The sequence below is a fragment of the Amphiura filiformis genome, chromosome 10 (assembly GCF_039555335.1).
Source record: "Amphiura filiformis chromosome 10, Afil_fr2py, whole genome shotgun sequence".
Taxonomy (NCBI): Eukaryota; Metazoa; Echinodermata; class Ophiuroidea; order Amphilepidida; family Amphiuridae; genus Amphiura; species Amphiura filiformis.
Genome location: NC_092637.1, coordinates 31,197,079 through 31,223,759, shown reverse-complemented (window position 1 = coordinate 31,223,759; position 26,681 = coordinate 31,197,079). Strand labels below are relative to the sequence as shown.

The following is a 26,681-nucleotide window of genomic DNA, read 5'->3' as shown; positions in this document are numbered from 1 at the left end:
AACAAGTTGTCAAAGTATATGATTTGTAATGATCTTTTGCAAAACATCAATGTAAGTCTGCACAAAAAGTAACGCAGCTGTATACGCCTATAGCGTCTGAACTAATAAATGTTTTCACAATATTTTAACACAAAAAGAAGGATGATTTATTTACGCGCATTTTGATACCCAATTTGTCCAATTTTGCTCAATATTAACAATACAGCAGTGTTTTGAAATATAAATACCCGAATGTAAAAGTTGCAGCTATTTGTATTGATTTGAAGTAAGCGTGAAGATAATGGCGGGCTTTACGTGGTACAGTGCTGGCATAATAACCATTGATTTGATTGCTGCTAACTGCAACTTTTAAATTCGGGTATTTTTCTTTAAAAGCACTGCTGTATTGTTAATATTCAGCAAAATCGGACAAATTGGGTATCAAAATGCTTTATGTTTAAATATTGTGAAAACAATTATTAGTTCTGAAGCTATAGGCGTATTTATAACAGCTGCGTTACTTTTTGTGCAGACTTTATATTGATTTAGATAATGAAAATTGATAGTTTGGCTGCTTCGAGCAACAATACCGCATCTACCCGTAATTAGCGACTCAACATGTTGATTACAGCCTGGTCTGTCAGTATCTTCATATGGGAGGTAGACAGCTGTATTTTTCAAGAGTTGCCTTTGACCATGGCTTATCCAAAATTTCCACTTTACACAAGTGAATCTGTGGAAATAAATAAATATAGAAGTTAGAGGGAATTGATTAATTAAGCAAACAGTTTCTTATCATCATAGTCAATTGAATAATATACCGTGTGCAATAAGTAAGCATTTATAATGTGCTTAATATTAAACTTACACAATGCATGTTACGCAATCTTTTGTTATTGGTTATTTTGTTACATTAGTAGAGATGTTAAACCAATTAATTTGAAGTCATAGTATCCATGATGGTCAATCACCATGATCACCTTAAAACACGCTTGCCCCAGTTACTGTCCAGACCTTTCTTCCTCTATTCTCTAGCAATTTCTCTTATTGAACAAGCCACTGTCCGGGTTTTTGGACGCCATCTTTAACTTCTCTGAGGTTTGTGGTTCTTTGAATTCCTCAAGACACACATCTGTCCACACTACAAGAAATGCAAAATGCCTGGAGAATTTTTACAGCGTGTATGTCATAAGAACATTCATAGCAAAAAGTTCGTTCCGCCCTTATGTCCGGTTTGCTCCAAGCATATTATCACTATAGTTGGAGCGCCATCAGCTTTCGTCCTCAGGCGGTTCTCGAAAGCAATGTGGCAGCGGTATGTTGGGAGCATAATTATAAGCTAATAGCGAAAATAAGGGCTAAATGAATGCGTTATTGAAATGAGGACATTTTTTGGACTTTTCTTTGGAGCGTTTTCGGACAGCGTTACGTAGTTAGGGCGGTTTTCGGACTTGTTTTCTGTTATAAACATCCTCGTACGTATCATTCTTTCTTAAATTTTCTCGGTTTATATGAAAGCAGTTCTCGAAAGAAATGGCGCAGCGCGAGCCCCGAAAAGTTGAGTGTAACCGTAGTTAGGGTGGTTTTCGGAATTTTTTTTGTTATAAACATCCTCGTACGTATCATTCTTACTTAAATTTTCGTTCCACCAATAGCACAAATAGCACAAATAGCACAAATAGCGCTTACTGGAAGCAACTCAGATATTGTCATCATCTTTTATAAATTGCACAAATTGCATCACCTGTGGCTATTTCTACAATTTGTAACAAATTGCTTACATACGTGGCTACCGTAAAACCCCGTCTAGAAGCATATATCAAAGAAACGCCCTCAATAAAGTTAGTTGCTTTTTGTATTTGGAGTTTGAGCAACTATAAATATACTGGCACCACCGTGTACTGGCAATAGGTGGCTATAATACATTCCATCTATGTATATAACACCAATCAATTGTATTGACATAATAACGAATGTTTTATATATCAGGATCATATAGCTCAATTGATAGCGTCAGACTTTGGCAGGAAAGAGAGCACGGTCTGGGGCAGGGATCGAGAGGAAGGGATAAGGGGGATAAGCATCCTAGACTGCTGACCTCATTCGGCATTCGGAATATGTATCCTAGGCCTAGACAATAGGCGGATTAGCGGCCATTTTGTCTTCGACATGATTTTATTCACGTGTCCTTATACTTAAGTACACAAATATATGGTCGAATCTAACGAAAAGTGTACACGGCATGTTCAGGGCCATAACTTAAAAGTATTAATCAATTGGCATTCGTTTTTGTATTGTGTTTATTCGCCTTGATCATACGCTTCTCGCCATATATAATAAGACCCCTTCTGCGAAAAACTTAGACACAGAGAAACAAAAAAATGCTATTTTTACCCATTTTTTCAAAAGTATTTTTAAAAACATCTAAATCAGTTATGAAAAGAAGTCATTGGATTGAATCTAAATTTATTTCCTGAAAGGTGTGTATTCAAAGATTGCCTGTTCAATTTTTCACATTATTTGTACATAATTATGAATTTTTTGTGATAATTTTTTTTTTTTTATTTTTTTACATTACCTACGAATACAATTTTTCATAGCACTAGATATATCTTTAAAAACTGTAAATCACTAATAAATGCGCAATTGATACAAGCTTTGATATGTCCAATACTGAAATGCATTGCATTCGGACATCTTAATTATTGTGTTTAGCTGCCAGAAATTCTAAATGGCACAAAGGTAGGTTTGGTAAAAAATATGCATTACCTCCGAATACATGTTAAAAGCTGTGTCATTTCCACAAACTGAGAGAATAGTAAACAATAGTTAAGCAATAGGTGCAGGATAATACACTCTTTATTTCTACCAAGTTTCAATAGCCTGCGTTTAAATATTTCTGAGATGTCAACAATAAAAGCAAGTATTCGTAGGTAAATTTCGGTAACCGAATGTTACCTACGAATACAATTTGACATCATGACAGTATTGTGAAACACCGCCATTCATGCCAATGCCCATATTGGTACATAACGAAGGCCTGTATGTTTGCTATCAAATCATATGTCAATGAAAGTTGCGAATTCACATACATGCCCACCATGCAAAACTGAATACGGTTTAATTGTTGAAAAATATGTACTGAAATAGACAACGGTCTGCTCATTTGAAAGAAAATTCAGATTCGAAGAAGATTAGAAGGGGATAAATACTTGGATTTGTCAGCTGTCATGTGTGTTTCATTTTAAACGTTTACCGACCTTCTGGTTTCTGAGTAATTTGTGTCCAAATTGGTTTATTCGAAGGTAACTTTTGACGTTTTCGCTAAGTTTACCTACGAATACCATGGACAAAAACGACTTTTCTCATTGTCTCATGATCTAGACAACACAGTGTTGGACCCTAGTATAAAGCTAATTATAGTTGCCCTCAAACGAAAGGCCGCAAGACGTAACTGACTCCAAGATGGACTTCACAAGTCTGCAATAACGGTTTTAAGCGATTTGTGTGCAATTAAGCAAATTAAAGCCACTTTAGTGCCTTTGTTTCTTACTTCAATCCTCTTTCAACCACTGTGAACTGACATTAAATATACATGATAGGGTCTCAAGTATCAATAAACGCACATAAAGAAAATAATACATTCAAAGTGCTTTATAAAATGAAGATTTGATTGCGATATCCACCAAAAGTCTAATTCTTACCTACAAATACTGAAATGTTACTTACGAATACAGCATAATACATGACATATGTAATGAAGTGTCGATACCAATGGAAATTAATTGTCAAAAACTTTAAGCGGTACCCACGGACAATATTATTACCCATATACGGATTCATTCAACAATTATTTATTACATAAGTGTGCTGTTTAACTACTTGTATATCAAAATGAAGTGTTCAAAATCGTGCTAAAAGCATTTAAAAAAATGATCTAAGGTAAAAGCACTTATTCATTTGGACGTACCATCTGAAAGAGATCTAAAAACTACCATTTTATTCATTCATTATCATAATAGCAAAATTTGAACCTCTAAACTCAATATAGAAATTGTTAAATCGCTCATGTTACCTACGAATACACGGGTTTCTTCACTTATCATTTTATAAAGCACTAGGTGTATGCGTATAATTCCTAATATTCCTGAAAACAGATATCCCACTCGTTCTTATACAATATGTAAATTTATTCATACTCATTTGATAAATAAATTACAGAAACTAACCTAAACTTAATTTTCAAAAATAAACTAGCATAAATTGACTAAGATCATATTGATCGCGTTATAAAAATAAAAACAAACATTTTCTGGTTGAGCTAGCATTTTCCTGACACCCCGTGGTCTACATTACACGAAAAAAATGTTAATGGGAATATTCCATTTGTTTTAGGTTGATTAGTATTGCGATAATGAAAGCATCCGAGTGGTATTCGTAGGTAACATTGGGTTTTGATGTCACATTTACTATCACACGTCCTGGATTTATTTTTCAAGATTAGTGATGGCACTTTTGGTTCCTATAAGGCCAACATGCCATCAATCAATGGGCAAAAGGAAAACATTTTGGTTGGATTCAACCATATAAGTTAACAGGTTTACAATACTAAAATTATATTTTGAATATACAATATATTCTGTAGTAAATCGATCAAATGACGGTGATTGTTCAGGTATTATATGCTTGATAAAATTAAACTGTCTGACCAGCTAGTATTCTCCTCCGCCGTCAGTGTGATTTCAGACACTCCACGTACCGTGTTGCGAAGGTGGAGGAGACTAAATCTGTATTGACGAACACGCATGCGTTAAAAATATGTAGCCTAGGTCGAACAATAGCGTGACGTAGTTTCCGGCATTGTTCCTATGCATTTTCACCCTCCTGTCTGGGGACTGGTTCCGTTTAATGCTCGTTTTGACATGTTCTTTTTATCTATCTTCAAACCTACCTTTCTTCTTTTAGGATTTCATTTTTTTTTCTTTTATTATTTTTATTTACTTTTTGATAGAAACTTTGTGGTTTTAAAGAAACTAGTAAAAGCATTTATTCCGAACAATATCGAAACCCACGGTTAGAGCTAGACTGCGGAACTCAATGATAGTCAGTCACTTATCTTTTGGTCCTTATATGACTACAGGTTAGAGCAGCCATAGGCCTTTAGGTTCATATTATTGGGAGAAGAAGGTACCTAAATTGGTGTTTTATGAACATTGACATTCTTTTGTGGCGAGTGACATGGTCTTTCAATTCGCGCCGAGTGTCCTTGACAGTCTTGACTATTCTTTAGTGGTCATGAAATAATTTCAAAAGATAACCTCTGTCCCAATAATCCCAAGCTATTGTCTGAAACTGCTCCTCTCCATAAGGAAACGCGGAATAATATTGAATGAAAGACTTGTGATGACATTAAAAACAATATTGTTTTGTTGCCACAATTGCAGTCTTTTCAATAAAAAATAAAATAAATGAGGAATAATAATTATTCCATGTTTGAATCTATTATCTCATCATGAATATAATGTCTTCCAAAACTTCAATCATTTCATCTTACAAAGACAACTATTTAGCTCATTCAACTACAAAGGCCCACTTCTTTTGTATAGAGTTTGTGCGTGAAATTATTGATTGGCTCAAACAAAAGATTTGAACCGGTGTCCTTCATGGCGCAGTGCATTCCATTTAGTCAATCTATATGTGATGCGATCAAGCTAAATCAGTCGGAACTGGGAGATATTGATTTTGAGATATAGCCAAACAAAGGAACCATTTCCCTGTGTTTCCTGTTGTTTTGAATACTCTTTAATTGCTCATATCTTTGGAACTGGTTGTTCAATTTCAATGGGGTTTTCTGCAAAATCCAGCTTTGTAAATGTTTTTACAATCATATAAGAAACTAATAATTTAATATTTCCGAATTCCGACTGATTTTGCTTGATCGCATCACATATTGATCATAGTGCATTCGTTATGATTGTGAGACGAACTGTCGCGGTAGTCTGATTGCAATCATGCTTTTGCTGAATGCATTTGAGTAGTCCGCCATATTTACGGTGTGATTTACGTCATATGCACAACCTTTATTCACCGACAGGATTAATTACCATAACAATAACTTGAACCCATACTCCTATGCACAGTTTATCCCTTACATAACCTATGTCTTGAATACGCTGGCGAAGTTATGCAATAATCGGATTTACTACCATAGCAAATTGAAAACAATTTTTGCATATACCGCGCTCAAGCCCCATTCAAATACATGTAGTAGGGATGACCAATGAACCATCAACTTGATTAGAACACTCCTATAGACATGCAGGGAGCTCAATTGTGCACTGCTTGCACAGACATTTCTAAATTGAGCTCATTCTTTTATTTTTCATAATTTTTCTGTAAAAATTGGAGATGTTAATGCCAATTATGTTTTGTAACTATCTTGCAAATTACAGCAACATAACTTATTTCATTTTCCTGTAAGTGCGAGTCAAAATTGGTCCATCGCCACAGTGCGCTTAATTGCCAGTGGCTGAGTTCAGCACTGCTCAAGAATGGCACAAAATATTCATGTCAATAAGATCAGGTGAACAACGTGGCCTACTGAGCTGTAATTTGGCAGAGTTGCCAGTAATACCTCTATCATACCCTCTGTAAAAAGGAAAAAAAATGAACAAGTAGATCTCGAGTTACAAATTAAATCACCAGCTTCCCTTTGGAATTTCCATACTCCTTTCGAATCATGCTAAGAAGACACCTTTCTGAACATAAATGTGAAGTTTCGTGCTCATTCGATGTATTGTTCACCTGATTTCAACCCTAAACGTTTTCTTATATTTAGGCCTATGCCATCTACAACTTGCTGCTGGCTATAGAACTCTTACTTGTTTAGAACTTTCAAAAGAAGTACCTGAATGTGCAACCATAACTGTTTCAAAATAGCCCGCGAAAGTCATGCAACTAACTTCGAGGTCATGCATTGAATTGTATTGAATAAGGAATACTACGGGAACCAGCACCTTTTGTTAGAAGTCACACATGAGCATGATGAATGAAGTGGATAACCTCTATTGTTGTGAATGAGTCAATGACCTTCAATGACACTTAAGATTTTCTTTGCATACACCTACTAATTGGTCATATTAAACCCAATAACATTGACATTTTTGGTTGTGAAAAAAAAGTTCACCTGTACTTAGTGCAATTTTGATTTTGTGCCATATCGGATCGGCCATCTTGGATGATTTTTGCCAAATGTTCTCTAAATGCGTGATTTCAATGCCTCGGTTTGAAAAAATAATTTATGCCATTGACTAGTAAAGTGCCATTTCATAAGAAACCCTTTGATACTTTCACAATATGTTGTTTCATGTTTGCATATGTTAAAATAAAGAAATATATAAAGGTAAATATATGCTTATGCCAATTTTGCTCCCAATTGCTATTTTTGGACCTTGTCATTTCATTTCGTTCCAATGACCGGTCAGAATGGGAAACTTTGAAAATTCATAATTCGAAAAGTTTTTGACCGATTTTGACCATTTAACCACCAAATACTTCTATTGATGAGTTCTATCCAGAAAACGATCTTTGTAGCAATAGGGGTAACATGAAATTTTGATGGTTATCCCTACATGTAGCTAATTGTAACTGTCAGTAAAGAGATTGTGCATATCGTCGGCTGTATTCCATAGTGGCGTATAGTGATTTTTGGTCATTTTTTGAAAATTGGCACATATGTTTTTAATGATGTTTTCTTTCATTTTTCTAAGTCTCATCAGTCAAAACTAGCTAATTAATTAGTAATTAATTAATAATGTGGCGTATAGTTACAAAGTGAATTTTTTTTTTTTCATAGTAGCGTATCGACCATACGCCACTTTTTATACACATTTTATAATTATGAAATATAGGCAAAAATGAAAAACATTGTATGTCATAGTGGCGTACACGTCATAGTGACGTATCAGACCTATACGCCACTATGGAATAAAAACGACGAAAAGTAACGCCATAAGGATTACACGGCGACCGAGGTGGCGTAAGGTTAACGTTAGGTTAGGGTATTGCGTTTTGCTTGTTTTCCATAGTGACGTAGCTCTGTGCTTTTTGTTTTCAGTTTGCCAGCAATAGTATGTATTTATTTCTTTTGAAAAATATACAGCTCAACTGATCATACTTTTCCTACATTCGACCTTGCATGATTTTTGACTTGACACAGTCATGAAAATAACTATAGATACTTGACAGACCATTAGTAGCCCAGTTCTGAACCTTTTCATTGATCATTCATAACAATAGGTATCTGATGGATCAGTGAAGATAAGAAGGATTATAATATATCCGTAACCTTGATATTATAGAACATCTCGAGGAAAAAGTGCAATGGACATGTTTTCATTTTATGTTTCAAATATCCCGCGCATGAAAATTGAGTATTTAACCCAAAATGGAAAATGGAACAATTTATTGGAAATCTGTTTAACAGATTTTTTGACATCTTTTTCTGCACTGTATTATACCTAAATTAAGAAATGTGATAAATATTCAAAGAAAATATAGGTCATCCAAAATTTTTTGATTTTTACACATTTTGGGACAAAAAAGGAAAAATAAGCAAAAATATCAAAATCTGTTTGACAGCTTCATTCATCAAGTCATACCAAACGGCCTACATGCTTAATTTCTAATAAAATATTGAAATTGTGAAAAATATAGGTATTTATTGATTTTCATGTTTTTTCTTGCAAATCGTCGTCCGTATTCCATAGTGGCGTATAGTGCGGCGCCGCGAATAAACAACTTTCGAGAAAATCGGGTTTGAAGAAATGACAATTTAAAATCGAGTTGTGTAAATCAGACATTCATTATATTTTGTAAATGATGTGAAATTTCTGTAGTAAACTAAATAGTTTTTATTGTTATATATTTTTCAAAAGAAATAAATACATACTATTGCTGGCAAACTGACAATAAAACTATACGTCACTATGGAAAACGAACAAAACGCAATACCCTAACCTTATGTTTACCGTACGCCACCTCGGTCGCCGTGTAATCCCTATGGCGTTACTTTTCGTCGTTCGTATTCCATAGTGGCGTATAGGTCCGATACGCGTACGCCACTATGACATACGATGTTTTTCAAGTTTTCCGATATTTCATAATTATAAAATGTGTATAAAAAGTGGCGTATGGTCGATACGCCACTATGGAATACAAAAAATCTCACTTTGTAACTATACGCCACATTTAATTAATTAATTACTAATTAATTAGCTAATTATGACTGATGAGACTTAGAAAAAATGAAAGAGAACATCATTAAAAACATGTGTGCCAATTTTCAAAAAAATGACTAAAAATCACGATACGCCACTATGGAATACAGCCGACGAAATATGCTAATAATATGTAAATTATGAAATTGCAAAATAAAGTTTCTACATAGCATACATCTTTCAAGTGTGATGTTCAAAATGACAGACATCAAAAAGAGATTTGATGAAATGTAAAGATGTAGTAACAATTTTGGCATGGACTGTCTGGTCAGGAAAAGTACGGTAATTTGTACTGTATAACAATAAAATGTATTTACTTTACTAAAGAAATTTCACATCATTTACAAATCAGAATGTCTGATTTACACAACTCGATTTTAAATTGGCATTTCTTCAAACCCGATTTTCTCGAAAAGTTTTTATTCGCGGCGCCCCACTATACGCCACTATGGAATACAGACGACGATATGACGTATCATACAGTGAATATGGCGGACTACATAAATGCATTCAACAAAAGCATGATTGCAATATACCGCGACTGCGACTGCACTACGGTGAAGGACACCGGTTCAAATCCTTTGTTTGGAGTCAATCGATAAAAGCATGCAGGGCCTCTATATAAATTACATATTGGTACATAACGAAGGCCTGTATGTTTGCTATCAAATCATATGTCAATGAAAGTTGCGAATTCACATACATGCCCACCATGCAAAACTGAATACGGTTTAATTGTTGAAAAATATGTACTGAAATAGACAACGGTCTGCTCATTTGAAAGAAAATTCAGATTCGAAGAAGATTAGAAGGGGATAAATACTTGGATTTGTCAGCTGTCATGTGTGTTTCATTTTAAACGTTTACCGACCTTCTGGTTTCTGAGTAATTTGTGTCCAAATTGGTTTATTCGAAGGTAACTTTTGACGTTTTCGCTAAGTTTACCTACGAATACCATGGACAAAAACGACTTTTCTCATTGTCTCATGATCTAGACAACACAGTGTTGGACCCTAGTATAAAGCTAATTATAGTTGCCCTCAAACGAAAGGCCGCAAGACGTAACTGACTCCAAGATGGACTTCACAAGTCTGCAATAACGGTTTAAGCGATTTGTGTGCAATTAAGCAAATTAAAGCCACTTTAGTGCCTTTGTTTCTTACTTCAATCCTCTTTCAACCACTGTGAACTGACATTAAATATACATGATAGGGTCTCAAGTATCAATAAACGCACATAAAGAAAATAATACATTCAAAGTGCTTTATAAAATGAAGATTTGATTGCGATATCCACCAAAAGTCTAATTCTTACCTACAAATACTGAAATGTTACTTACGAATACAGCATAATACATGACATGTGTAATGAAGTGTCGATACCAATGGAAATTAATTGTCAAAAACTTTAAGCGGTACCCACGGACAATATTATTACCCATATACGGATTCATTCAACAATTATTTATTACATAAGTGTGCTGTTTAACTACTTGTATATCAAAATGAAGTGTTCAAAATCTTGCTAAAAGCATTAAAAAAAATGATCTAAGGTAAAAGCACTTATTCATTTGGACGTACCATCTGAAAGAGATCTAAAACTACCATTTTATTCATTCATTATCATAATAGCAAAATTTGAACCTCTAAACTCAATATAGAAATTGTTAAATCGCTCATGTTACCTACGAATACACGGGTTTCTTCACTTATCATTTTATAAAGCACTAGGTGTATGCGTATAATTCCTAATATTCCTGAAAACAGATATCCCACTCGTTCTTATACAATATGTAAATTTATTCATACTCATTTGATAAATAAATTACAGAAACTAACCTAAACTTAATTTTCAAAAATAAACTAGCATAAATTGACTAAGATCATATTGATCGCGTTATAAAAATAAAAACAAACATTTTCTGGTTGAGCTAGCATTTTCCTGACACCCCGTGGTCTACATTACACGAAAAAAATGTTAATGGGAATATTCCATTTGTTTTAGGTTGATTAGTATTGCGATAATGAAAGCATCCGAGTGGTATTCGTAGGTAACATTGGGTTTTGATGTCACATTTACTATCACACGTCCTGGATTTATTTTTCAAGATTAGTGATGGCACTTTTGGTTCCTATAAGGCCAACATGCCATCAATCAATGGGCAAAAGAAAACATTTTGGTTGGATTCAACCATATAAGTTAACAGGTTTACAATACTAAAATTATATTTTGAATATACAATATATTCTGTAGTAAATCGATCAAATGACGGTGATTGTTCAGGTATTATATGCTTGATAAAATTAAACTGTCTGACCAGCTAGTATTCTCCTCCGCCGTCAGTGTGATTTCAGACACTCCACGTACCGTGTTGCGAAGGTGGAGGAGACTAAATCTGTATTGACGAACACGCATGCGTTAAAAATATGTAGCCTAGGTCGAACAATAGCGTGACGTAGTTTCCGGCATTGTTCCTATGCACTTTCACCCTCCTGTCTGGGGACTGGTTCCGTTTAATGCTCGTTTTGACATGTTCTTTTTATCTATCTTCAAACCTACCTTTCTTCTTTTAGGATTTCATTTTTTTTTCTTTTATTATTTTTATTTACTTTTTGATAGAAACTTTGTGGTTTTAAAGAAACTAGTAAAAGCATTTATTCCGAACAATATCGAAACCCACGGTTAGAGCTAGACTGCGGAACTCAATGATAGTCAGTCACTTATCTTTTGGTCCTTATATGACTACAGGTTAGAGCAGCCATAGGCCTTTAGGTTCATATTATTGGGAGAAGAAGGTACCTAAATTGGTGTTTTATGAACATTGACATTCTTTTGTGGCGAGTGACATGGTCTTTCAATTCGCGCCGAGTGTCCTTGACAGTCTTGACTATTCTTTAGTGGTCATGAAATAATTTCAAAAGATAACCTCTGTCCCAATAATCCCAAGCTACTGTCTGAAACTGCTCCTCTCCATAAGGAAACGCGGAATAATATTGAATGAAAGACTTGTGATGACATTAAAAACAATATTGTTTTGTTGCCACAATTGCAGTCTTTTCAATAAAAAATAAAATAAATGAGGAATAATAATTATTCCATGTTTGAATCTATTATCTCATCATGAATATAATGTCTTCCAAAACTTCAATCATTTCATCTTACAAAGACAACTATTTAGCTCATTCAACTACAAAGGCCCACTTCTTTTGTATAGAGTTTGTGCGTGAAATTATTGATTGGCTCAAACAAAAGATTTGAACCGGTGTCCTTCATGGCGCAGTGCATTCCATTTAGTCAATCTATATGTGATGCGATCAAGCTAAATCAGTCGGAACTGGGAGATATTGATTTTGAGATATAGCCAAACAAAGGAACCATTTCCCTGTGTTTCCTGTTGTTTTGAATACTCTTTAATTGCTCATATCTTTGGAACTGGTTGTTCAATTTCAATGGGGTTTTCTGCAAAATCCAGCTTTGTAAATGTTTTTTACAATCATATAAGAAACTAAAAATTTAATATTTCCGAATTCCGACTGATTTTGCTTGATCGCATCACATATTGATCATAGTGCATTCGTTATGATTGTGAGACGAACTGTCGCGGTAGTCTGATTGCAATCATGCTTTTGTTGAATGCATTTGAGTAGTCCGCCATATTTACGGTGTGATTTACGTCATATGCACAACCTTTATTCACCGACAGGATTAATTACCATAACAATAACTTGAACCCATACTCCTATGCACAGTTTATCCCTTACATAACCTATGTCTTGAATACGCTGGCGAAGTTATGCAATAATCGGATTTACTACCATAGCAAATTGAAAACAATTTTTGCATATACCGCGCTCAAGCCCCATTCAAATACATGTAGTAGGGATGACCAATGAACCATCAACTTGATTAGAACATCCTATAGACATGCAGGGAGCTCAATTGTGCACTGCTTGCACAGACATTTCTAAATTGAGCTCATTCTTTTATTTTTCATAATTTTTCTGTAAAAATTGGAGATGTTAATGCCAATTATGTTTTGTAACTATCTTGCAAATAACAGCAACATAACTTATTTCATTTTCCTGTAAGTGCGAGTCAAAATTGGTCCATCGCCACAGTGCGCTTAATTGCCAGTGGCTGAGTTCAGCACTGCTCAAGAATGGCACAAAATATTCATGTCAATAAGATCAGGTGAACAACGTGGCCTACTGAGCTGTAATTTGGCAGAGTTGCCAGTAATACCTCTATCATACCCTCTGTAAAAAGGAAAAAAAATGAACAAGTAGATCTCGAGTTACAAATTAAATCACCAGCTTCCCTTTGGAATTTCCATACTCCTTTCGAATCATGCTAAGAAGACACCTTTCTGAACATAAATGTGAAGTTTCGTGCTCATTCGATGTATTGTTCACCTGATTTCAACCCTAAACGTTTTCTTATATTTAGGCCTATGCCATCTACAACTTGCTGCTGGCTATAGAACTCTTACTTGTTTAGAACTTTCAAAAGAAGTACCTGAATGTGCAACCATAACTGTTTCAAAATAGCCCGCGAAAGTCATGCAACTAACTTCGAGGTCATGCATTGAATTGTATTGAATAAGGAATACTACGGGAACCAGCACCTTTTGTTAGAAGTCACACATGAGCATGATGAATGAAGTGGATAACCTCTATTGTTGTGAATGAGTCAATGACCTTCAATGACACTTAAGATTTTCTTTGCATACACCTACTAATTGGTCATATTAAACCCAATAACATTGACATTTTTGGTTGTGAAAAAAAGTTCACCTGTACTTAGTGCAATTTTGATTTTGTGCCATATCGGATCGGCCATCTTGGATGATTTTTGCCAAATGTTCTCTAAATGCGTGATTTCAATGCCTCGGTTTGAAAAAATAATTTATGCCATTGACTAGTAAAGTGCAATTTCATAAGAAACCCCTTTGATACTTTCACAATATGTTGTTTCATGTTTGCATATATGTTAAAATAAAGAAATATATAAAGGTAAATATATGCTTATGCCAATTTTGCTCCCAATTGCTATTTTTGGACCTTGTCATTTCATTTCGTTCCAATGACCGGTCAGAATGGGAAACTTTGAAAATTCATAATTCGAAAAGTTTTTGACCGATTTTGACCATTTAACCACCAAAATACTTCTATTGATGAGTTCTATCCAGAAAACGATCTTTTGTAGCAATAGGGGTAACATGAAATTTTGATGGTTATCCCTACATGTAGCTAATTGTAACTGTCAGTAAAGAGATTGTGCATATCGTCGGCTGTATTCCATAGTGGCGTATAGTGATTTTTGGTCATTTTTTTGAAAATTGGCACATATGTTTTTAATGATTTTCTTTCATTTTTCTAAGTCTCATCAGTCAAAACTAGCTAATTAATTAGTAATTAATTAATAATGTGGCGTATAGTTAAAAAGTGAATTTTTTTGTTTTTCATAGTAGCGTATCGACCATACGCCACTTTTTATACACATTTTATAATTATGAAATATAGGCAAAAATGAAAAACATTGTATGTCATAGTGGCGTACACGTCATAGTGACGTATCAGACCTATACGCCACTATGGAATAAAAACGACGAAAAGTAACGCCATAAGGATTACACGGCGACCGAGGTGGCGTAAGGTTAACGTTAGGTTAGGGTATTGCGTTTTGCTTGTTTTCCATAGTGACGTAGCTCTGTGCTTTTTGTTTTCAGTTTGCCAGCAATAGTATGTATTTATTTCTTTTGAAAAATATACAGCTCAACTGATCATACTTTTCCTACATTCGACCTTGCATGATTTTTGACTTGACACAGTCATGAAAATAACTATAGATACTTGACAGACCATTAGTAGCCCAGTTCTGAACCTTTTCATTGATCATTCATAACAATAGGTATCTGATGGATCAGTGAAGATAAGAAGGGATTATAATATATCCGTAACCTTGATATTATAGAACATCTCGAGGAAAAAGTGCAATGGACATGTTTTCATTTTATGTTTCAAATATCCCGCGCATGAAAATTGAGTATTTAACCCAAAATGGAAAATGGAACAATTTATTGGAAATCTGTTTAACAGATTTTTTTGACATCTTTTTCTGCACTGTATTATACCTAAATTAAGAAATGTGATAAATATTCAAAGAAAATATAGGTCATCCAAAATTTTTTGATTTTTACACATTTTGGGGCAAAAAAGGAAAAATAAGCAAAAATATCAAAATCTGTTTGACAGCTTCATTCATCAAGTCATACCAAACGGCCTACATGCTTAATTTCTAATAAAATATTGAAATTGTGAAAAATATAGGTATTTATTGATTTTCATGTTTTTTCTTGCAATATGCTAATAATATGTAAATTATGAAATTGCAAAATAAAGTTTCTACATAGCATACATCTTTCAAGTGTGATGTTCAAAATGACAGACATCAAAAAGAGATTTGATGAAATGTAAAGGTGTAGTAACAATTTTGGCATGGACTGTCTGGTCAGGAAAAGTACGGTAATTTGTACTGTATAACAATAAAATGTATTTACTTTACTAAAGAAATTTCACATCATTTACAAATCAGAATGTCTGATTTACACAACTCGATTTTAAATTGGCATTTCTTCAAACCCGATTTTCTCGAAAAGTTTTTATTCGCGGCGCCCCACTATACGCCACTATGGAATACAGACGACGATATGACGTATCATACAGTGAATATGGCGGACTACATAAATGCATTCAACAAAAGCATGATTGCAATATACCGCGACTGCGACTGCACTACGGTGAAGGATACCGGTTCAAATCCTTTGTTTGGAGTCAATCGATAAAAGCATGCAGGGCCTCTATATAAATTACAGATTCACGTGAATGCATTATACATGTATGCGGTTTTCGGCTGAACCACTAGCAGGTTATGTTTAGTCATAAACCTTAAACATCATATTCCGAGGCGCGGAAGTACACCAAATTGGTGTATTATGACTTATGACATTCTTTTGTTGCGAGAGACATGGGGCTCGTTTCATCTTTTTTGTTTCGGGAGGTCTATTGTTCAGAAACGAAAACGCAAGGGATTAAGTAGGATGGTGTGTAAGTTGACTTCATTGTTACGTTTGGGGCATCATGCTTCTCATTTGAAGAGGTAATAATAGGTGCTGTCAATCACACTTATGTCTGTCAATAAACATGATAAAGGTTGGATAAGTCAATTATATGCAACACTGGCGTCTCAAGTGGGCAATCTTACCCATGTCAGTCATTTAACTAGGCAGGATAGGCCTACATCAGGTCCGAACGCAAATTTGGTGTCATTATGGTCCATATTACTATGACATTTAAAAAAATGACCCCTGCCTCTTCTCCTCTCGCTTTCTTCTCTTTCTAGTTTGTCTGTCTCTCCCCCTCCCCAACTCTCACCTGTGCCATCTTTTGAATTATGTGGATATCTGAATTATATTGGATGTTGTATTTCCTTTACCCTTCTCCCCCTCTCACTGTTTTAGCAGTAGGCCTATGATCAACGTGGAAAATTAAAATAAACGGAATAAACTCCTCCCTGCTCTGCTCGCCCCCTCTCTTCTCTCGATCTCCTCTCCACTCCTCTCCTCTCCTCTCCTCTCCTCTCCTCTCCTCTCCTCCACCAGATCATCTCCTCGTCTAGCATCCCCACTCTCTCAAATAATATACATTTAAAATAGATTTGAGTCTGGCAATTTTGCCTGAAGCAATTATCAGATTACTAATTCCAATGAAAAAAATCCTTCAACGCACTTCACTTCTCTGGTGTTGCATATTACCAAGTTTTAAGGTGTATTTGGGACGAAAATAATTCCCCGTTTAATCGCTACATAATCATAATATGACCGATTTTTGCGCGATTGCACGAACAAGTATACGTAATTCTTGGCAACACTGATTACTATTGATTAATTTATATTAATCGTGTTAATGTATATTTCTACGTTGGGCTATTTTCACGATCTACTCCCGCTTTGGCTGGAGTACCTATACACCCAACGCAAGTCAATTGAAGCCGTACAATTTATCGCGAATTTACGACCGTAAAATTTAGACAGAACGTAAGAAAATATAAATACAACACCAAAATATAAATGAAAAGTTCAAAAAATATTTGGTTTATAAAATTCATGTGACCCTGATGAGGCTCGAACTCAGCATATTTCGATCTATAGTCTAAAGCGCTCGTGTACCAAAGTCCTATGCCTTACCAAGTGAGCTATGCTCGTGAGATTCGAAATAAGGATAAAATAATACATTGTATTACCTGCTTGTGTCGGTAATTGATTTGCTCAAATTCCATAATGATATGATTTTGTGGAGGGCGCTAGCGTGAATTTTGCTATCATCACAGTCGCTACTATATGCTTGTAGACGGGTTTGTACGGTATTTGTGCTATTTGTACAAAATGCCCACTTTCTTGCAACTGTAGGCTATTTTGTGCAATTAACTGGCATAAATGCCACAAATTGCAACACCTGTGGCTATTTATGTGTTCTAATAATAGACATTAACATTTCACCTTGTATCACTTCCTGTGGGTTTTCCACGATGTCATTCTTTCGTTACAGTCTCAGGGATTTTCCCCTTGACATAAGTCTTGATAAATGATGTTGTTATTTCTGTCATAGGGGTTTCCCAAAAAGTCGTAATAAACAAACTATTGCTTGATCATAAAGGTAACTCCCCCTATTCCATGATATAGGATTATACAGGGTACACCACACATATGGTCGGATCCAACCAAAAGTGTCCACGGGCCAAAAATAAAAGTCCGAAATAAAAATGTCTCCGCAATTTTTTCCTTTTGCCCATTGATTGATGACATATTGGCCTTATAGGAACCAAAAGTGCCATTACTAATCTTGAAAAATAAATCCAGGATGTGTGATAGTAAATGTGATATCAAAACCCAATGTTACCTACGAATACCACTAGGATGCTTTCACTATCGCAATACTTATCAACCTAAAACAAATGGAATATTCCCATTAACGCTTTCTTCGTGTAATGTAGACCACAGGGTGTCAGGAAAATGCTAACTCAACCAGAAAATATTTGTTTTTATTTTTATAACGCGATCAATATGATCTTAGTCAATTTATGCTAGTTTATTTTTGAAAATGAAGTTTAGGTCTGTTTCTGTATTTTATTTATCAAATGAGTATGAATCAATTTACACATTGTATAAGAACGAGTATGATATATGTTTTCAAGAATATTAGGAATTATACGCATACACCTAACGCTTTATACAATGAAAAGGTGAAGAAACCCGGGTATTCGTAGGTAACATGAGCGATTTAACAATATCTATATTGAGTTTATAGGTTTAAATTTTGCTATTATGGTAATGAATTAATAAAATGGTAGTTTTAGATCCCTTTCAGATGGTACGTCCAAATGAATAAATGCTATTACCTTAGATCAAAAATTTTTTGATGCTTTTAGCAAGATTTTGACCACTTCATTTTGATATACAAGTAGTTAATCAGCAATTTTACATAATAAATAATTGTTGAATGAATCCGTATATGGGTAATAATAGTGTCCTGGGGTACCGCTTAAAGTTTTTGACAATTAATTTCCATTGGTAGGGACACTTCATTACACATGTCATGTATTATGCTGTATTCGTAAGTAACATTTCAGTATTTTGTAGGTAAGAATTAGACTTTTGGTGGATATCGCAATCAAAACTTCATTTTATAAAGCACTTTGAATGTATTATTGTCTTTATGTGCGTTTATTGATACTTTAGACCCTATCATGTATTAATAATGTCGGTTCAGAACGGTTGAAAGAGGATTGAAGTAAGAAACAAAGGCACTAAAGTGACTTTAATTTGCTTAATTGCACACAAATCGCTTAAAACCGTTATTTCAGACTTGTGAAGTCCATCTTGGAGTCAGTTACGTCTTGTGGCCTTTCGTTTGAGGGCAACTACAATTAGCTTTATACCAGTGTCCATCAATGTGTTGTCTAGATCATGAGACAATGAGAACAGTCGTTTTTTCCATGGTATTCGTAGGTAACCTTAGCAAAAACGTCAAAAGTTACCTTCGAATAAATCAATTTGGACACAAATTACTAAGAAACCAGAAGGTCGGTAAACATTTAAAATAAAGCACACATGACAGTTGACAAATCCAAGTATTTACCCCTTCTAATCTTCTTTGAATCTGATTTTTCTTTCAAATGAGCAGACCGTCGTCTATTTCAGTACATATTTTTCACCAATTAAGCCGTATTCAGTTTTGCATGGTGGGCATGTATGTGAATTCGCAACTTTCATTGACATATGATTTGATAGCAAACATACAGGCCTTCGTTATGTACCAATATAGGCATTGGCATGAATGGCGGTGTTTCACAATACTGTCATGATGTCAAAGTGTATTCGTAGGTAACATTCGGTTACCGAAATTTACCTACGAATACTTGCTTTTATTGTTGACATCTCAGAAATATTTAAACACAGGTTATTGAAAATTGGTAGAAATAAAGAGTGTATTACCCTGCACCTATTGCTTAACTATTGTTTACTATTCTCTCACTTTGTGGAAAAGGCACAGCTTTTAACATGTATTCGGAGGTAATGCATATTTTTTACCAAACCTACCTTTGTGCCATTTAGAATTTCTGGCAGCTAAACACAATAATAAAGATGTCCGAATGCAATGCATTTCAGTATTGGACATATCAAAGCTTGTATCAATTGCGCATTTATTAGTGATTTCCATTTTTAAAGATATATCTAGTGCTATGAAAAATTGTATTCGTAGGTAATGTAAAAAATACCACTCAAAAAATTATCACAAAAAATTCATAATTATGTACAAATATGTGAAAAATTGAACAGGCAATCTTTGAATACACACCTTTCAGGAAATCAATTTAGATTCAATCCAATGACTTCTTTTCATAACTGATTTAGATGTTTTTTAAAAATACTTTAAGAAATATTTTGAAAAAATGGGTAAAAATAGCATGTTTTGGGGTCTCTGTGTCTAAGTTTTTCACAGAAGGGGGTCGTATTATATATGGCGCGAAGCGTATGATCAAGGCGAATAAACACAATACAAAAACGAATGCCAATTGATTAATACTTTTAAGTTATGGCCCTGAACATGCCGTGTACACTTTTCGTTGGATTCGACCATATACACATGAATTAAGTATACATGCTTATCTGAATATTCGTAAAAGATCGACAAAATATCGGAGCTTGTAAATTCACGTCGAATTGTCTGCATTGACAAGATTCATTAAGGCATATGTTGTGCTAAGAAGTTGGAAATAAGTACCATAATTCTTTCTTTGGAGTTTTCAACACACAATTTTAAAAATATCAGGAAATCGGCCAACGGGAAATGTATGAAATTGCGTCTGCAAAAATGTGCGTGAGCTGAAGTACAACATCACATATATACCCCGGGATATATACAAGCCTATAAATAATACTGAAGTGATCATGCTTAAATATAAAACTGTAGCGATTGGTCATTGATATGCACCATCAATTTTCTACCTGTGATCAATATTAATAGACAAAAATTCACAGCAAACATGACAGAATCCTCCTATTTCCACTCTATTACAAAAATTGCCCCAGCATTTAAAATTCCTATTCTTTTGTGTATACTGTGTGGATCACACATCATTGCTCAGTGGTCTGGTTTAACACTGCCCATGGTCATTAGGCGAATTAATCAATTCGTAATTGATACATTCCATCAGAAGAGTGAAAGTTCACAGGCGCAATGTCGAGATCACGCCACTGTTCGACCTAGTATACACACACCCGCCATTGGTAATTATTAACGCATGATCGTTGTTTGTTTCCATGTTAAGGTTTCCACTGAACAGTCCATGGCTTGTCCATGGAAGAAAGAGATGAGAAGGAACCACAACGACTTCGATCGGCCAAGTTTTAATCCGCTTATCTATTGACGCATGAAAAGAAAAGCTATCAATGGTACTTCCTTTCAGGAATAATCCATTTACCGCGATCGATGCTTGGCGAAATCATTACTGGAAAAATTTATAACAAACCCATCCACGAACAAACAAACGCTACCCAGAAGTAAGATTATGGAATTTCACTGATGCTCTGAACATGTATAGTAGCTTTGTTTTGGGATCTACAGTCAAACTGTTTTCTTGATCGTGTTGTGTAGAAAATGGCCTATAAAACATCGAAAAGGTAATCAAAATCGGCCGTTTTTTTGCTGAGTTTCATCTTTAGCAAATAACGTAAGATTTTGGTGACTTTTTCGATGAAAAATATATGTAAAATGTTCTTAAATAATGCACAATGTTCCGGTTGAGTCCGGTACATAAAACCTGTTTAATTTAATAGTTTATATGTGTATAATCGTAACTAGCTAACTCGTTTCAGTGCCAAAGACTGCCAACTGTGAGAAAAAAATCATCAAAGTTCGGAAAAATTGGGCAAAATGGAAGAAAAAGATGTAGGCCATCAATGACCGATGATCACGTCACCAGAGAAAATCCTATAGGGTGCTTGCACGGAAGGTCATTAGTTCAAATCATCCTTCACACACGCTCCAGAAGACATGCAAATACATGGAATACAATACCAATCACCTATTTAACGCGGGGTATTGATCAAAGTAAATCCTCATGAATAACAATGTCAACTAAATGTCGGTAAAGGGAGTGGACAAAGTGAATGCGTTCGTTGTGGTTCCTTCTTATCTCTTTCTTCCATGGCTTGTCGAAGAGAACTTTTAACCAAAAAAAGCTGACAACGTAAAGAAAGCAGCAAGTTTAAAAAGTCCTCATCTCGGCTGACTTTTTGAAACTTGGTCCCATTTGTAAAAGGTACTGATTTAAACTTAGGGACATTTCACAAACACTTGTAGGGGGGGCTGATGCAAAAAATTTCATCGCGGAAATTTTTCGGCCCCGCCCCTTTACAGACCTCAACAATTTCATTTTTTTCAGGGCTCCCATTAGGAGGGTCAAAATTTCTCAGGGCCCCCTTTCTGCATCAGCCCCCCCTAACAAGTGTTTGTGAACGGTCCCTTAATCGTATTATAAACTTAATACATTTTAATATTGTAAGCATTCTAGAACGACCAGAAAGGTAAAATCTTGTTCTTGCAAGGTAAGCCAATATTCTATATGTTTTTGTTTTATATTATTAATTTCATGATTAATGATTGAATTAAACGAATACAAGTAGGTGTGTAATGTGATGCTATTGTTAAAACGTTGTATCTTGTTGGAAACGCTGTTTTGTTGAAAATTAAATAAAACACCGATTTGCTGTTAAAAATGGGACCAAATTTCAAAAAGTGAGCCGATGTGGGGGCTTTTTCAACTTGCTGCTTTGTTTAGGTTGTCAACATGTTTTTGTATTTTTTTTTATGAATGTAACCAAGCAGCTCAAAGCTCGGGAAAGTCATCAGATTTAGAAGTACTCCATCAAACGAATAAAACGAGAAATATATAGACGTTTGAAATTAATTATGTTAATGTTTTAACTAAATTATGGTCACAGCTACCGCGTGACTGTAATGTTAATAGGCGTACATATTCATGATCAATACAGGCAATTAATGCAATATAAATATGAACAACACATATCCAATGTTGACAATGCCAGCGAGACTCAGAGAGTCAGCCCGATTTACTTTGAGTTGGAACTGGTAAATGCGCGTATATGTAGCTAGGCTTATACTACGGAAGCGTCGAAGTACCACAACTTGGCAAGATAATTTTGTTTTAATGTTTGTGGTTCTTTGCAGCCCTGTGGGTACTCTAGTTGGCTATCCAAATTTCCCGGTTCGTGGTTCTTTTCTCTCATTCTTCAAGCCCTGCTCTCTATCGGGGACTAATTGTAATTTATTGGATATCCATATTTCGCGGTCTGTGGTTCTTCGTAGCCCTGCGGGGCAATATAGTTGTATATCCTTATTGAGCGGCAGTTGTAGGCGGTCTTTCGCGATATGTGGTTTAATTTGTCCTTATTCTTCAAGCCCTGACCTCTATCGGGGGGGGGCTAAATAGAGCTTGTTAGATATCCGAATTTCTCGGTTTGTGTTTTATTTTTGCATCCCTAAAGGGCAATATAGCTGGATATCCCTATTGAGCGGCCGCGGTTGTGGCGATATTTCGCGGTTTGTGGTTTTAATTTGTTTGTCGTTCTTTGTAACCCTGCGGGTCAATTAGTTGGATATTTCTACCATGCCTACTGAGCGGAGGTTGTTGGCGGTCTTTCCCGGTTTAGTGGTTTTAATTTCCCTCTTTCTTCAAGCACTGCCATCTATCGGAGGCTAATTTATAGTTTAAGCTCAGAGTAACGACTTCTATTCTGGAAGGTCTAAACCTTAAAGTAATTTTTTTTTTAATTATTAAAATGTAAAAAAAATAAAAATAATAGATAAATAAATAAATAAATAAATAAAATAAATAAATAAATAAATAAATAAATAAATAAATAAATAAATAAATAAATAAATAAATAAATAAATAAATAAATAAATAAATAAATAAATAATTAATTAATTAATTAATTAATTAAATAAACTAATTAATTAATTAATTAATAAATAAATAAACAAATAAATAAATAAATAAATAAATAAATAAATAAATAAATAAATTATAAATACAACAGTAGTTTATTGTTTTAAAACTTGTTGAGTATGACGCCTGCGCGAAACCAGTCAAACGGCGAAATAAAAATAATTATACAATCCAATTCGTGCACCATGTATCCTGTTCTTCTTTCAACACATCCCTGTATCATGGTATAGCATATACGAGGGGGTATCAAAAAGTTTTAGAAATCGCACAGAAGTAAAAGAGCTATATCAACGAAATTTTGTCAGTGCAATCACTGATCCTTATGTACACTATGGTGCAAAAATGGTCTCATAAGTATGTTTACTTTTTTTTACAGGAGCTAGATGTCACTACCTGTCTATGTTACCGCATAACCAGCAAAATGGAGAAAATTGAGGCATGTAGTATGATTAAGTTCCATTTTAAGGGTTACAGTGCCCAGAAAATCTGTGATGAAATAAAAATTTCTTTTCCAAAGAGCGACAGAGACATATCACAATCACCACCGAAGATAACTTTCATTTCATCATCAATTTGCTAGGCACTGCAACCCTTTAAAAGCAGGATCTTAAAAATGCTGCTTGCCTCAATTTTCTCAATCTTGCAGTTTATGCGCAGTAACTGGGGCAGCGGGTTATTGGCATCTAGTGCCACCTGTAAAAAAAGTAAACATAGCTATGAGACCATTTTTGGACCATAATGTACATAAGGACCAGTAATTGCACTGACAAAATTTCATTGATATAGCTCTTTCACTTCTGGGCGATTTCTAAAACTTTTTGATACCCCCTCGTAATTATATTATATTGAAGGTTCAGAACCAGAAAGCCGTATAATTACATGATATCTTCACTTTAATCACCAATCAGAATGGAGCTTTGCAAATAATTCACCCTATTTTTTTGTTTGCTAACATTTTTCTAACAATGTTGCGGATTGGTCCAATTGATAATGAAAACTTCTTTTGACCGATCAGAGGCAATGTTAGATCGACAGGTAGTGATCAGGGCGTTAAGTAATGATAAACAAGAGAGTCACATAAGGTTTGTAAGGATTCATTAGGAAGAAATTGCTATAGGCTTTTCTGATGATGCCATTGCATTCAGATATGCTTAGATTTTAAAAACAAAACAAAAAAACACTGCACTAGTCCAAATCTGGGAAACATTTACTTACTACTGTATCAAGTTTACAGGAATCTCGCTCGCTACCCTTCCTGCAGTCTGTTAAGCGCATTTCCAGAGTCAAGTGGTAGAGGATACCTGCAAGAATCTGTTAAATAGAAGAGAAATATCTCAAATACTCTACATGTACAACACAATATTATTTACTTAGTTTGAACTTCTTTGGGAATTAAACATTGCCTTATATATCCCAAGGCATTTTGAAAATATATCAATTCAATGTTATTTTATCAACATGAAGGCCTGTATACCAGACAAAATGTTTCGAGAGAGGGTCAACTCAATATTTCATATCATTTGTTAAATGCTAAAAGCATATCCTACACGGGGAAAAACATAAAAGATATAAAAGAAAAATATCTTGGTGAACATCTTTAAAGGCGAACTTGAAGTACTGGTAACTGGAGACGGCAATCGACGAGTTACCCCAAATCACAGCGCTAGGTAGTGCCTGGGCCGCTGAGTGCGAATTTATATATGTATTTATTTTGGAAGGTTCGTGTTTGTATTAAATTTAAAGTTAAACATGATAGTCTAAATAATGCAAAGCCTTGTCATGCTTGTGCTGTTTCTCAACCAAAATCAAACGTTTACGTTTTTCAGAAAACATAAATACCGGGTTTAATATATAAAGGGTATAAAGCATTTTAATAACAAATTTTGGAAAACTTGTTGCAAATAAATGTTATTGTATTAATACCGTTAAAAAGTAAATGTGCATTTACCTGTGTTTCAGCCTTGACAATATTGGTTAGCTTCACCAAGTTCATACTATTTGACCTCGCGTCAATTTCTTCTTCGGCAAATGTTGCTACCTTCCGCACTTGCTCGTCGTTTACATCGATATCAATACGATCTGCTTTGCAAACAAAATCTGATAAAACCACTAGCAGTAAAACGCTCACGAAGCATTGTGATGGCGTCATGTTGCCACAGTACTACCTGATGGTGCAGAACATAGAGAATTCGCATTCGCGACAAACAGTTCAAGCTATTAAAGAGAATGTCCTTTAAATACGTAGTGCCCTGAAGCCGTCTCGATCAAGGATGTCTCGTTGGACCGTTTGGTTTATCATACATTGCTGGGGACTTGGGAGTGATCAATGATAGAACGCCACCATCTAATCAATGACCATAAACCGATATACATGGATATAGCGGCGAGCTCGCACGTAATAGAGTGTATGCAATAAACCCATGGAGCTATTAAAGATGGAGAAGCAATATATTACGTAACGCATTGTTCACTTGTGCCGATTTGATTTCCGACAAGCTATTCATCAAAAGGTACCTTTTGTTCGGGACAAAGGGCGTCCGTCATTAAATCGGTAAGCTGACCTGACAGTGTATTAACGCTTTACCTAGCAGGCTACTGTCAATAAGTGATCAAACGAAAGTCGCGTGAAAGCGCCTACTGGAACGAAAGTACCTTTTGTTACCATACAACCCAAAGGTGTAAATGAGTAGCCGTAAGCACAAAAGGCACGCATTAGCCACCGACGTATAATTCGTTGTCACTCACTGACTTTAGGTGCTTCATTTAAATAAATTGAATGCGCTTGCTGATCGATTACACATCAGAATGTATTAAGGCTGCCATGTCCGCATG

The 26,681-nt window shown here is 35.0% G+C and overlaps 1 protein-coding gene across 1 annotated transcript; it reads right to left on the bottom strand.

Moving 5' to 3' along the window:
* Positions 1 to 150: 150 nt before the first annotated feature.
* LOC140162731 (cystatin-1-like) lies at positions 151 to 26,205 on the bottom strand. The gene is made up of 3 exons (XM_072186018.1): positions 25,798 to 26,205; positions 25,065 to 25,160; positions 151 to 712 (listed from the first exon to the last, which is right to left on the bottom strand). Exons 1-3 carry the CDS (start codon positions 25,996 to 25,998, stop codon positions 629 to 631), a joined length of 381 nt encoding a protein of 126 aa, XP_072042119.1. The 5' UTR covers positions 25,999 to 26,205; the 3' UTR covers positions 151 to 628.
* Positions 26,206 to 26,681: the final 476 nt, after the last annotated feature.